Source organism: Octodon degus, unplaced genomic scaffold (genome assembly GCF_000260255.1).
Source record: "Octodon degus isolate 3935 unplaced genomic scaffold, OctDeg1.0 scaffold00016, whole genome shotgun sequence".
NCBI classification, from domain to species: domain Eukaryota; kingdom Metazoa; phylum Chordata; class Mammalia; order Rodentia; family Octodontidae; genus Octodon; species Octodon degus.
The window spans coordinates 14,759,582-14,773,356 of NW_004524592.1; the positions used below are offsets into that span (position 1 = coordinate 14,759,582).

The 13,775-nt window shown below is 35.5% G+C and overlaps 1 protein-coding gene across 1 annotated transcript in view; it reads right to left on the minus strand.

Annotated features, from left to right (window-relative positions):
* Nbeal1 (neurobeachin like 1) overlaps positions 1 to 13,775 on the minus strand; it is a 194,157-nt gene that overhangs the window by 82,352 nt on the left and 98,030 nt on the right. The window contains exons 17-25 of the mRNA XM_023710161.1: positions 12,574 to 12,663; positions 10,075 to 10,243; positions 9,008 to 9,141; positions 8,243 to 8,402; positions 8,037 to 8,139; positions 7,253 to 7,409; positions 4,321 to 4,479; positions 1,410 to 1,569; positions 455 to 547 (exon numbers count right to left, since the gene is read on the minus strand). Coding sequence (XP_023565929.1) covers positions 455 to 547; positions 1,410 to 1,569; positions 4,321 to 4,479; positions 7,253 to 7,409; positions 8,037 to 8,139; positions 8,243 to 8,402; positions 9,008 to 9,141; positions 10,075 to 10,243; positions 12,574 to 12,663 — 1,225 coding nt within the window. The remainder of the gene's footprint in view (positions 1 to 454; positions 548 to 1,409; positions 1,570 to 4,320; positions 4,480 to 7,252; positions 7,410 to 8,036; positions 8,140 to 8,242; positions 8,403 to 9,007; positions 9,142 to 10,074; positions 10,244 to 12,573; positions 12,664 to 13,775) is intronic.

The following is a 13,775-nucleotide window of genomic DNA, read 5'->3' on the forward strand; positions in this document are numbered from 1 at the left end:
AAGGCCTTTGTCAGAGGGACAGTCAGGTATAATTTGTGGGTTTTCTTTTTACTCTTAGAGATTTGTGTTGAAGTGCAGAAACTTTTCAAAAAGATGAGTTCCAAGTTGTTGATACTTTGAAGTATTTCACATGCAGTTTGGATTTTGTTCATGAACTCTCTACCTACCCCTGTCTTTTAAGATTTCTATTTACATTACATTTTCCTCCAGAAGATTTAGTGTTCCTGTTTTAACATGTTCTCCTGTGTCAGCCTGCCTATTCTGCCTCAGTCTGGGATTACAGGTGTACACCATCATACCCAGTGTAAATTTACTCTTAAAAGGAAATTATTTTTGTACAAATAATTTTATTTATAAAATAAGTTAAATCAAAACTTTTATTTCTACAAAATATTCAATGAAAGTTATTGACAATATGATGGAGATATTGTTAAAATATATTTTAAGGGTTTACTAACCTTTCTGCAGAGAACCACTCTGACATTTATATATGTCCTGTGAGAGATATATAACACAGATAACAGATCTTTGAAATTAATAACAGGGTCTATGGTGGAAAAAAACCAAAAGATTAAAATTCAGATTCATACATAGGTAAAGATAGAAAATGAATATTGTTAGATATTAACAAATACTGAAATGATTATTTCATTTTCATATAAGAATTACAGGTATGGTCAAATTTTACCAAAGAGAGAAAAAAGGAGAAGGAAAAGTTTACAATGTTTCATACCCAATCCAACACAACTGCTGTTTTCCCTAGACTGCCTGAAAAAAATGTCCATCTTACATGCCTCTAATACTACTATCTACTACATATGTATCTTACCTGTTGTGTTTTACTAATGAGATTGTGAACCACTAAAGATTTAAAAAAAAAATTGTGCCCAATATACCTGGCCTTTGGCATAAACTCTAGTTTGTAGCAAGTACCAAATTTTTTTATTAAAAATATTAAAGCTTTTAAGAAAATGTATCTGAAATTAGTTTTCATTTTTCCTGGGATGGGGGATAAAAAAGTAATGAACCTATGTCATGTACATGTATCAGTCCCCACAAAGACCGTAAAACATTTTGTACTGCAAACATGGACAAACAAAAAATAAAGTCAAAGTTAAGAGGAAAAAGAAAGGAAAAAGCATCTTTTGTTCATATTACCAATAGCATTCTTTTTTTGCTTGTGTTATCAATTGTTAACTTAATCAGTCAATAAACATTTATTGAGTAAGAGAAAATGTGCTATTCCCAGGAGACACAAAGCAACAAAAGTACATAGTACCTAAGACTGATCTTGCTGAATCAAATAACAGCTAATTTAAAAAGCAACCTGAGAAAGTAGCGTAAAAATATTCTTCCAGCCAGGAATAAACATTTCTTAAATTTATTAGTATCATTAGCGTTATGCATACCTGTATATATGATCTGATTGGTAAGGTTTTTAATGAGAGAGGTGTTAATGGATGCTTCATTAAGGAGGAGTCCCAATCCTGAGTAGCCAACTTCTCTGAGTCGAATACGTTGTTTACTACGTTCATAAACATTTGTGCATTTCAACATCTGTTCCATAACCTGATCATAACAATATATCATTCTCAATATAAAGAACTAAACAGTTTTGTCATTTAAGCTACTACTGAATGAAAAATTTAAATTCATTTTTAGAATAATATTTTACTCTTTGGTATAAAGAAGACCACTAGTTGGGAGTACTATATTATACTATCACTAAAATGGATTTACAAATAGATTGCACTGGCTCCTCCCTCTCTGCTGTTGTTGCTTTTGCTGTTTTCCACCACCACAAACTGTTTCCCATTTCCATGTGCCACTCTGTCTTGGAACTAGCTGAGTATGGACTGAAATCTACACAAACCCTTTCCCTCAGCAACGAGTGAAAAATAACTAAAATAGTCACTTTGTGCTGGGATACAATACCCAACGCTCACCATTTAAGACAGCAGAGGTTTATTTTGATTCATATTTCAGTCCATGACTGGCTTCACAGTGTTATGTATGTGTGTGTGTGCATATGCACCACACTAATACTGCAGCCAACTAGAAATCTTAAACTTATATCAGTAAAGAATTAGAACTATAAGGTTTAGAAGTGAGAACAAAAATTCCTTATTTGGTATGAAAGGTAGAAAAGGAGATAGAAAGTTACCCTGTAACAGAATGAGTAGGGGGTCTAGAGCCAGAAATAAACCTGTGGGCCCTTTAAGAAAAACAAAACACTGCAGTAAAATTCATGTGTAGTTGAATAACTAATGTTTAAAGCTTTGGTTTAAATATAGCAAATAAAAAAGAAATGAAAATATATAGCTTGCAGGAGGAGCAAGCTGTGTCAAAACAAACTCTGGATCAATCTCATACTGTTAATTCATTACTGGTCTTTTTGAGAGAGGGTCTCACTATGCAATTCAACTTGCTTTGTACTCACTTTGTAGCCCAGGCTGGCCTTGAACTTGTAGCAATTCTCCTGCCTCAGTCACTCTAGTGCTGGGAGACTATAGGTGTGGGCCACCAAGCCTGGCATGTAATTCATTTCTGTAACTATTGTTTTGTTTCTGTGAGACAGTCTCACTATGGAATTCAAGACAGGCTTGAACTCACTATGTAGCCCAGGCTGCCCTTGAACTTGCAACGATCCTTCTGGCCTCAGCCTTCCAAATGCTGATATTACTGGAACGTGACATCACACATGGTTATTTCTATATTTATCAAAATAATTTTCAAGAACAAAGAAGGATTTGTGAAGCCATCCAATTCATATGCTAAAAGGGATCGAATTAGTAGCCTGATGCTTTTGAGATGAGATCAACATTTTATAAGAGAGGTACTATAATCATACACTGAAGGGTAATCTTGGCAGAATACCATAAACAATTCTTTTAAGATCAATTTAAGAAATAACACTGAATTGCCATATGGAACTCTTTTAAGGACAGAGGCTCTTAGAACAGCTTTAGAAGTCACTATAATCAACACTCAAAAAAGGCCATTTCAGAATATTCTTATTGCATCTTTATTCCATAAGGTTTAGGGATTTCCAATATGAGGAATCCAAACATTATTCCATAACGAGTCTTTACAATGTTAAGAATATCAGAACAAACAAATGTTTACAGGCAAAAAGGCATAATAAACAGAATAATAATTAAAAAAGTGCATTTGGTTTTAGAAATATAAATGACTCCTTTAATTTTAGTTAATAAAAAGGTGAGTTGTGTGGCTTTGGCCAAAGTTCATAGTCTTGGACACTTTGGATAACTTAGTAATATATGTTTTATTTCTTTTTTTTTAAAAAAAAATCTATTTATTTAGGAGCCAGGGAGATGGCTCAGTGGAATAAGCACTTCCTGGCAAGTGCAAGGGCCTGAGTTCAATCCCTGGTTCCGCAAAAAAAAAAAAAAAAAATCTATTTATTTAATACAGAATCTTGCTATGTAATTCAGACTCATAGTGATCCTCCTGTCTCAGCCTCCCCAGTGCTGGGATTACAGGTGTGTGCCACCATGCCCGGTTCTGGGGCCGGCATGCCATATGGTAGGGGGGACTGAACTCAGAACCTTGTGCTTGTGAGACAGGCACTTAGGCCTGCTAGCTATCTCCCCACCTTCTCTTTTTTCTTTGAGACAGGGTCTTGCCATATAATTTGGCCTTGAACTCATTATGTAGCCAAAATTGGCCTTGAACCCATGGGGATCCTTCTACCTCAGCCTCCAGAGTGCTGGGACTACAGGCGTGCACCACCATGCCTGGCTGTTCTACGTCTTTTGATAAGTCACTAACTTCTTTGGCTTTAGGCTTCAGTTTTTCATCTGCAAATGGGAGTAACAGCAATATCCCCTTGACAAAATTTGTTAGGGATTAAGGAAGGTACTACATTTAAAGTGCTTATGCTGTCTGACAGTTAGTGGGTGCCATGTAGATCAGCTATTCTTTTTTTTTTTTGAGACAGAATCTTGCCAAGTAGTCCAGATGGCTTTGAACTTGAAGCCATCCTCCTGCTTCAGCCTCCTGAGTGCTGAGATCATAGGCATGTGTCACCACACCCAGCACGTCACCTATTATTAACTGTTAAAATGTTCGGAATTGGCGCATATATCCACCATTAGTTAAAAAGGACACAAGATGTTTTATATTGAGGATGGTGCAATCCAGGGGATACACCAGAGATTATTTGTCAAGTTATAGTTAGTTTAACATGAAAAATAAATGTCAAAGTAAACTTAAATAGATACAAAAAAAAGATGAATTGCAAGTGAATTCATATACCCACAAATGATCCCAAATATAAAGATGATAAGATGTTTGTACCTTGAAAACAACTTCCCGTAGTTTATCAGAGTACTTCTGATTTAAGAGTAATGCATAAAGGATGTCAGCATTTCCTGGTTCAAACAGCAGTAAGTAAAGCTGACCTCTTGTTGGGCTGGTACATAGGAGAACACAGAGCACATCCAAAATTCCAAAGAGCTTTGAAAATTAACACAAAAACATAGAGCTACATTAATGTATGTAAGCACATAAAAATCATAAACCACACAAAAGTTATTTGACCAAAACCTACATACAGAGACTGGTGAGATAGCTCAGCGGTCTAAAGTGCCTGCTACAGCAAGCTTAGGCAGGTGTAGGGGACCACAGTTTGATCCCTGGCACCACATGCCAAGCCAGACCCACCTTCAGGCCAGCCAAACAAACAAACAAACAAACAAACAAAAAACCCTATATATGCCAATGCTTAGCTTTACTGAATTATCTGATGTCTTCTGAGCCTGCCCTTGCCTGCTCATTCTGCTATGCTTTTGACTTCATATACGTTTTTCCATATCCAACACCATAAGAACCATCCCTCCCTACCCATCCTGGCATGTGAAAAGATATCTCTACCATATCCACCTTTCCTGGTCTGCTCAACATGTAAAACGTTCCTATAGAATCCTCTCAGAACTTCTTATCTCTCTTGATATTATACTCTTTCTGCTTTGCATTTACTTACGAATCTCTTTTATTGGCCCTTGCCTCCATTAGGATAAAAGAATGATAATGTATTCATCTTTGTATTACCTACAAGGTTTAATACATTCTCTATGTATATACCAGGCTCCTAACAAATAACTCTTTGAGTTGACCAAGAAAAAAATCACTGGCCATGAACCATAGGTACAGATATCTTAAGATAAAATATTCATCATTCTAAATATTGAGAAAATTTGCTCTTTATTTTTATTTTTTGTTTCTTTACCTGTATTTTGTGATATAGGGGATTAAACCTACAGGCCTCAAGCATGGCAGGCAAGCACTCTATTCCTGAACTATATTACCAACCTTTAATACTTATTTTTAATAAAGTCTCATTAAATTGTTTAAGTTGGCCTCAAACTTCGAAGCCATACTGCCTCGTTCTCCCTAATAGCTAAGATTGCAGACATGTGCCATTATGCTCAGTAATCAGAAGTTTTTGAAGCTGTTCAACTTATAGGAAAATTACCTCAGTTAACTCATCTGTAAAATACCAATTATGAGGTTCTACAACTACTGAGTTCACAAATGAACATTATATATAGAGGGAAAATATTTTAGTCAATGTAAATTAAGGCTGCTCAAATTTGTGGTGGTCAGAATATTAAATAAAAAGAACACAGAGGGCAGGTGAGATAGCTCAGCAGTAAGTGCCTGCTTAGGCATGACCAGGGACCAGGGTTAGATCCCTGGTACCACATACCATGCTGGCCCCACTGCTGGGCACACTGAGCTGGCCATGGACACCAGGACACATGGTGGTGCATGCCTGCAATCTCAGCGCTGATGAGGCTGAAAACAGAAGTATCACTGAGTTTAAGCTGCATAGTGGGTCTCTGTACCAAACACATAAAATAAATAAATAAATTTTTTAAAATGTCAAAAACAGCACAGAAATATCAGAAAGCATACTTGGATTCTAGTTTTAGGTAGATCAGTTGTGTGATTTTTTAATTAGAGGTTCTCAAATTTTAACATGTATAACAGAATTACCTAGAGTGCTTATTTCATTAGTTAAATCAGTAGATACTGTACATATATTGCTAATAAGCTCCAGGTTAAAGCTGATTAGGGACCAACACTAAGAACTGTTGCCTTGAAGGACAGTTCTGAGAAATAAAAGATAATGCATGTAAAGGTATTAAAAATACATATAGGGGCTGGGGAGATGGCTCAGTAGAATAAGGTCTTCCCTGGCAAATGCAAAGGTCTGAGTTCAATCCCTGGTTCCGCCAAAAAAATTAATAAAAAATAAAAATACATACATATTTAAGTTTTGCTTTATGCAACATTTTTGTGAAATTACGCTACATTAAAAGTCATACTAAAAATCTACAGTGTAACTCTGATAATAGGTAAACATACAACAAATGGGCCAGGAAAATAACTTCAGAATTGCCAGATACAACAACTATTTTCACAAATTATGTTTGGTTTTTTTTTTTTTGCGGAACCAGGGATTGAACTCAGGCCCTTGTGCTTGCCAGGGAAGCGCTTATTCCACTGAGCCATCTCCCTGGCCCCCACAAATTATATTTTATAACTAAATAATTCAATTGTTGGACATGGGGGACACATCCCTTTAATCCTATCTACTCTGGAGGCTGAGGTAGGAGGACTGAAAAGTTCAGGTCAGTTTGGACACTTTAGTGAAACTGTGACATATATACATACATACATACATTCATTCTAGTACTGTGGATTAGATCCAGGGCCTTCATATTGAACTATATCTCTACCCCTTTTTTTATCTGTCTCTCTTTGAGAAAGGGTCTTCAAATTTGTAATTCTCCTGTTTCAGCATCCCAGAGTGCTATAATTACAGGTATGTATAACAAGGCCTGGCTGACACTATATCTTAAAATTAAAAAAGGGTAGTGATGTAGCTCATAGGTAAGAGTATCCCTGGGTTGGATCCCCACTACAACAAATAATATTAAATTATATGTTACATATTTATTAAAACTTGAGACAGTAAATTTTACTTAACTGTGTAATATTATATCATATATTTTATTAGTAAAATAATTAAGCATACTTGTAGGTTTATTTATTTATTTTTTTTTTTTTGCGGAACCGGGGATTGAACTCAGGTCCTTGTGCTTGCCAGGGAAGCGCTTATTCCACTGAGCCATCTCCCCGGCCATACTTGTAAGTTTATGAGATAATAATGCAACAACTTAAATGTTAAAAGGAAAAAACAGATTTATCTTAGGCATAATACCTGTTCTTCTTCATTTGTAGCAGCTATGTAACCCATAATACTTTGTATCTCTTCATGAGTTCCACCTTTGCACAGAAAATATTTAATTAGTCCATACAAAGAACTTCTTATCGTTTGAATATCGTCTAGAGATAGCTCATTATGTTTACAACCACTCCTGAAAGAGAACACAAAAGTGGAATTAAAATTTTAATACTCTGTTATTTTAATATAAAATATTTCACAGCTTTAAAAAGACCCATTGGGGCCAGGGAGATGGCTCAGTAGAATAAGCACTCCCTGGCAAGTGCAAGGGTCTGAGTTCAATCCCCAGTCCTGCCAAAAAATAAAAAATAAATAAAATGAAAAGACCCATTAGTTATTAGAATTCATGGTAAATTTGACTGTTTTAAGAAAAATCTTTTTGAGAATTTCAATGATGAAAATTAAAAATACTAAGACAGCTTTGATTTATACAACACTTAAGAGGTAGCAGACACAGCTGTATGTACTTAACACAATTAATTCTCAAAACTACCACAGAAGGCCATGCTTTTAACCTTTTCACAGATTAAGAAATGCAAGCACAGAGAATATAAGAAATCTGCCTCTAGCCACATAATTTATGAAGCCAATATTCAAACCTAATGTACATGGATCATTGTTATCATTTTAACTTTCATGCTACTAAGTTCCTTTGTAGATAAAAGATAATGGAATTGCTAGTAAAGAGAAAGCTACCTGTTCCAGTCAAGTAGCAGAAGGAAACATTACAGCAAACCAAGAAGAAGGAAAGACATCATACCCATAATAAATCCTAAGTGTATCTAGGAGAAACTGCACACCATACTTCTTTCGGAAAACTCTTCTACTATCTTTAATGATTGTTGAAAGATACTGTATATGACCTAAAACAGAAAGTTCATGTTTAAATGATGTAACTAAAATAAAGTCACATATTCGCAAATTTCTGAAATAATCATAAAATTTGATCCAACAGCCTGCTCTCACCAATTCGGAAGGGAAAATCTCCACGATTCCAAACACGGAAGTCAAAGAGTAAATACTGGTACATTTGTTGCAGAAGCAGCACATTTTTCTCTAAGGATATCTGCTCAATTAGTAATTGAACTGCCATCAATACATTAACATCCATTAAGGTGCTTGGTACCTGAAAACAAAAGGAAGGGGGAATGACTGTCATTAAACTGTATATTCAGAACACCTAACAAATGTAAAAAAATAAAAACAGGGTAGAAAAATATAAACCACTGAATCATTTGTTTTTCTGATATAACATTAGAACATATTTTAAAAATGTATTTCTAAACTAGGCTTATGCCTCTCAAACATTCCAAATATAAAAGCCAATGAACAAGGATAGGTATCTCAAAGAATATACAGTGTTATTTAAATTAAGTAATTTTTTCCTTTTTTTTTTTTTGAGATGGTCCTATGTGTAGTCCAGGCTGGCCTTAAACTCACTATGTAGCCCAGGTTAGCCTTCAAACTCATGGCTATCCTCCTGCCTCAACTTCTCAAGGACAAGGATTACAGGTATGTGCCACCACATTTGGCCTAAAATAAGTAATTCTTATATAACATGATTTCATAGAAATTTTTACAGCTACCGGAAAACAACTTATATCTATTAATGTAATAATCTGTAATATTGTAATATTTAATAATATATTATTCAATAGGAAGAAAAGAATGCCAGCATCAACTTCTAATTAAAATCATCAATGTATTAACACAACGTTAAATGTGTCTCACCTTCTGAAGTAAGGTGCCAAGAGTTGCAACTCCATGGGAATGAATGAGGTTGTCCTGGTTGATTGGGTGTCTCTGAATAAGATGTTTCACAATCAAGATAAATGTTGCCACTAGATTTTTCTCTAGTCTTGATTCTGTTGAAATGGGAATATGTCAATATTACAATTACTTACTCTATTTCATAGTACATACTGTAACAGGAAAAAGTCTAGCTCAGTGTGCTTCTCAGGCTTTCTTGTACAACTAAATCAGAAAAAGCTGCCATTGTACATCGTACACTTACATACACATATAACTATTCCTCTGCTACAAATTTAACAATCTGGTTCTTCTTCCATTAGGAGAATAAAGTTAGTTAAGAATAAAGACAATGGGCTGGGGAGACAGCTCAGTGGCACAATGTCTGCCTGGCAAGTGCAAGGTCCTGAGTTTGAGTCCCAGTACCAAAAAGAAAAGAGAAAAAGAGAGAGAGAAAAAGAGAGAGAAAGAGAGAGAGAGAGAGAGAGAGAGAGAGAGAGAGAGAGAGAGAGAAAAGAATAAAACTAATATCTTTATATTTTGACCAAAGGGAGGCTGGCAAGATAGCTCAGTGGACTAAGCACCTGCTTTGGCAAGTACAGGGACCAAGGCCCTGCATGCTGGACTGGCCCCAACCCCATGGCGCACTGAGCCAGTGACTGAGTCTGGACAAGGTGGCACACGCCTATAATCCCAGTGCTGGGGAGGCTGAAAACAGGATCACTATGAGTCTGAGCTGCGTAGTGAAACCCTGTACCAAATACATAAAATGAAACAAAAAACAAAAAAAATATAGTAGTATACACTTCCTGACTTATATTAGTAAAATCAGGGACAGCTGCTACACCTACAAATGGTTAAGTTTATTCCTAATTATAGCAAAATATTTAAATTCATTTTTCAATTAATTGTCAAATACCTCATGAAGACTACGCTAATTCCAACTTTTTTTCTGGTATGGCAAATTGAACTCAGGACTTTGCACTTGCCAGGCAGTCACTGTGCCACTGAGCTACCTCCCCAGCCCTCTGTTGATTCCAACTTAATACCTGATGCCTTTGTGGAGGTTGGCACCATGCTATCTCTTTCCACAGGTGCAACCAATTCAGGATCTGTGCTTTCACTCCTTCCTTCAGCAATCTGCTCTTTACTCATGTGGCTGATTTGCTCCAACAAAGGAAACAGTACATTCAATCCACCTATGCAGTTGATGATGTCCTAAGAACAAAGCCACGAAGTCTTCATCTTATAACACAAAAGCTCAATAGTGTCATCTAATATTTATATAGCATGTACTAAGTTACAATTTGTTAATAAACCTTAAATAATGTATAGCATAGGTTAAAGTGAAGAAATCCTATTATGGGAAGATGCTTTAAAAATCAGACTCAAGGAGGAGTGTGGGAGAGACTACTTCATACCATTATTATTGTACCTTTTAATGTGGATTTAGGGGTTTTAAAGAGGCTATCCAAACATAATTTCATAAGGAGACTCTAATACAACTTTAACAATTGTCAAACCTGTCACCAGGCAACTACACATAAGGAAGAAGAGAATTTAAAAAATGCATTTGAGATAGGCATCACAAAATTTGGCAGGCTGAAGCAGAACTGCCACAAGTTCAAGGTCACCCTAGGCTATCTAGTGAGCTCAAGGCCAGGTTCAACTATGTACCAAGACCCTATCACACAATAATAACAAAAACAAAACAATGGTTCTGGTAGTAGAAATATGACTGGCCCCTCTATTTCTGGTTAACATAAAGGTGAGAAGGCTGGCTTCATCCATAATTCAACCTGCGCGGATATTTTGGATAGGTTAACAAAATACAGCCAGGCATGGTAGTGCATCCCTATAATCCTAGCACTTGGGAGGCTGAGACAGGAGGACCATTGCAAATTAGAGACCAGCCTATGCTACAAAGTGAGTTTCAAGGGGCTGGGGAGATGGCTCAGTGGAATAAGCGCTTCCCTGGCAAGCTCAAGGGCCTGAGTTCAATCCCCAGTTCTGCCAAAAAAACAAACAAACAAAGTGAGTTTCAAGCCAGCCTGAATTGCATAGCAAGATCTTGTCTCAAAAAGGCAAAAAAAAAAAAATATCTATATATCTATATATCTATATATATATAGATATCTATCTATCTATATATATATCTTTATAAATCACTAATTTCTCTGGCCTCGGTTTCATCATGTGAAACTTATATGTGGTTACTTGGTTATGTTTTACTTTTATCGTTTTTTTAAAAACCAAGTTGTCCATCTGTTCTGTAGAGGATGTTTAATATAATGTTCTAGGTTAGCAATCTTCTAATTTGATTCTGTTTTCTCCTCTTCTATAGGTGGAGGAGCAGGGGTAGTTTCTGGACCATCTGCCATTTAATCCCCCCTTTTTTTTGTAAATGGTGAAACAGGGTCTCCTTAAGTCACTAAGTTCCCAAGGCCAGGCTTGAACTTGTAATTGTCCTATCTCAGCCTCCCAGAGTGTTTGGATTACAGCTATGTGCCACTGTGCCCAGGTTATATTTCTTTTTATTTTACTTACGTTATAATTTCTTTTTTTTCCCCATTTTGCCATAAAAAGGTACTTTTTATTTAGCCAGAAAACAAATATGTTCACTTTGTTTTTGTTTTAATTAATTTTATTGATAAAAAAATAGTAATGAGACAGTTTCCAAACAGGTCAGTAGGACAGTTACAATAATTAATAAATTGCATAATGTTGTATTCATATGTTATAATTTCTACTCAAAATAAAATATTGACGAAATGCTGTATTTAAAAAAGAGTCAACCATTACTCTATATCCTTGTACTATGTAGTAGTGGCCCCTCCTTCACAAAGTCCTTACAATCCACTGGAGAATTAAGCAAGTAATTAATATTCAGCATTATACATGAAATAAATGCCATAGAAGCAAAGTTTAAGATGCAACACATCATTGACACCTATCAGAAGGCAGACAAAATATGACAGCTAAGGTCATTGTGGACAGGAGGAGGAAATTCATTTTTAACTTCAGAGAGGAAAGACTTGAGTTTGTTTGAAGATGATGTGAAGAAACTATACCGATGAGGTGTATGATACAGGAGGAAAGAGATAATCAATAAAGCCTCTGAGAACCTTAAGACATTAAAATCTGCCATAGTATTTAGGAATTAAACGCTTAAAAAGGGGCTGAGGATAAAATTCAGTGACACAGAACTTGCCTGGTAGGCATAAGGTTCTGAGTTTGATTCCTAATACCAAAAGAAAAGGAAAAAAGACCCCTAAAAAGTAGGCTACTGAATTAAAACATACTAGTTTTCTTATGGAGACTTATTAAGGATTATCTCTTACAAAGGTAATTAAGTTTTAAGCAAATCAGTCATACAACCCTTGAAGTTATTTTGATTACCTGGTTTGTTTCAAACTGTTTAACAGCGTAACACTTTGATAATTATTACTGTACTCAGATAAATCTGGTGGTGCTTAAAAGATAAAAATCTTTAAAATGATAATTAAACTCACTTAAATCGGACAACCCCATCATTTATCACAACTTACCTTAATGTCCCAGTTCACCACTTTGTTTCCTGTTAATCTTCCATGCAAACAATTAGTAGATAAATCAAGGCAGATTGAATTTTTGCAGGCCTAAAATAAAGGAAAAAGCAGTAAACAACAAAGTGCAAATAAGACAAAATATAACTTTAACCATATATGGAACACTTTACCATAATTTAAAAGGGCATATAAATAAGATGCCTACCATATGAACAATATTAGTATTCGTGTCATGTCTTTTTGAAGAACCAGGAACTACATTCCCAGGCATTTTCTCAACAAAAGCAGGTCACTACAACTTATCATCTAGTGGATGAGCTATAGCTAGAACTTTTCATTCACCAGACAGTTTTTGCATTTCTCTCTTTTAAAACAATATATACCAGGGGTTGGGAGATGGCTCAGTGGAATAAGTGCTTGGCAGGCGCAAGGGTCTGATTTCAATTCTCAGTTCCGCAAAAAAACAAAAACAAAAACAAAAAACAATATATACCAACAGTCTTGGTGATTAGAAAACACATTATGTTTAACTCTCATTAGTCCAAAAACTTTCTGTTGACATTTGCACTGAACAAGGCTCATCAATTTCATGATACACATAAGAAACATAAAAATATGAAATAAAAGCCAGGTGTGGTGGTTTATTTCTGTAATTTCACCTACTCTGAAGGCTGAAACATGAGGATCACATGTTTGAACCCAGCTTGGGCAACTTAATGAGATGCTGTCTCAAGATAAAAAATTACCCAGGGAGAGAGCTCAGCAGCATAAACACCTGTCTGGCAAGCACAAGGTCCTGAGTTTGATCCCATCAATCAATCAATCAAACAAGATAAGAAATGCAAAGTCTGGAGATGTTAACTCTGGAGTAGAGTGCCCCTGGGTATGCACCCCAGTACCACAAAGAAAAGAAAGTGAGATAAGAGAAAGTATGTTGTGATATGAAAATTCAATTGTAGCCATAAGACAGTTTTCCTTCATGTTAATAAAAGATATTTCTGGTCTGATCATACGAAGAATTTAGTCTATAATTCTAGAAATTGTTAAAATAATGTTAACTTTTATTCATAAAAGCATGTAAGACACAGGTAACAAAAATGTGCAGGTAACAAAACATCTTTGAATTTAATCCCCATTCTAAAAGAAACTTACAATTTTAGCATATATGTGTCTACTGCTTTTCTCTTAAACAAATTGAGAAA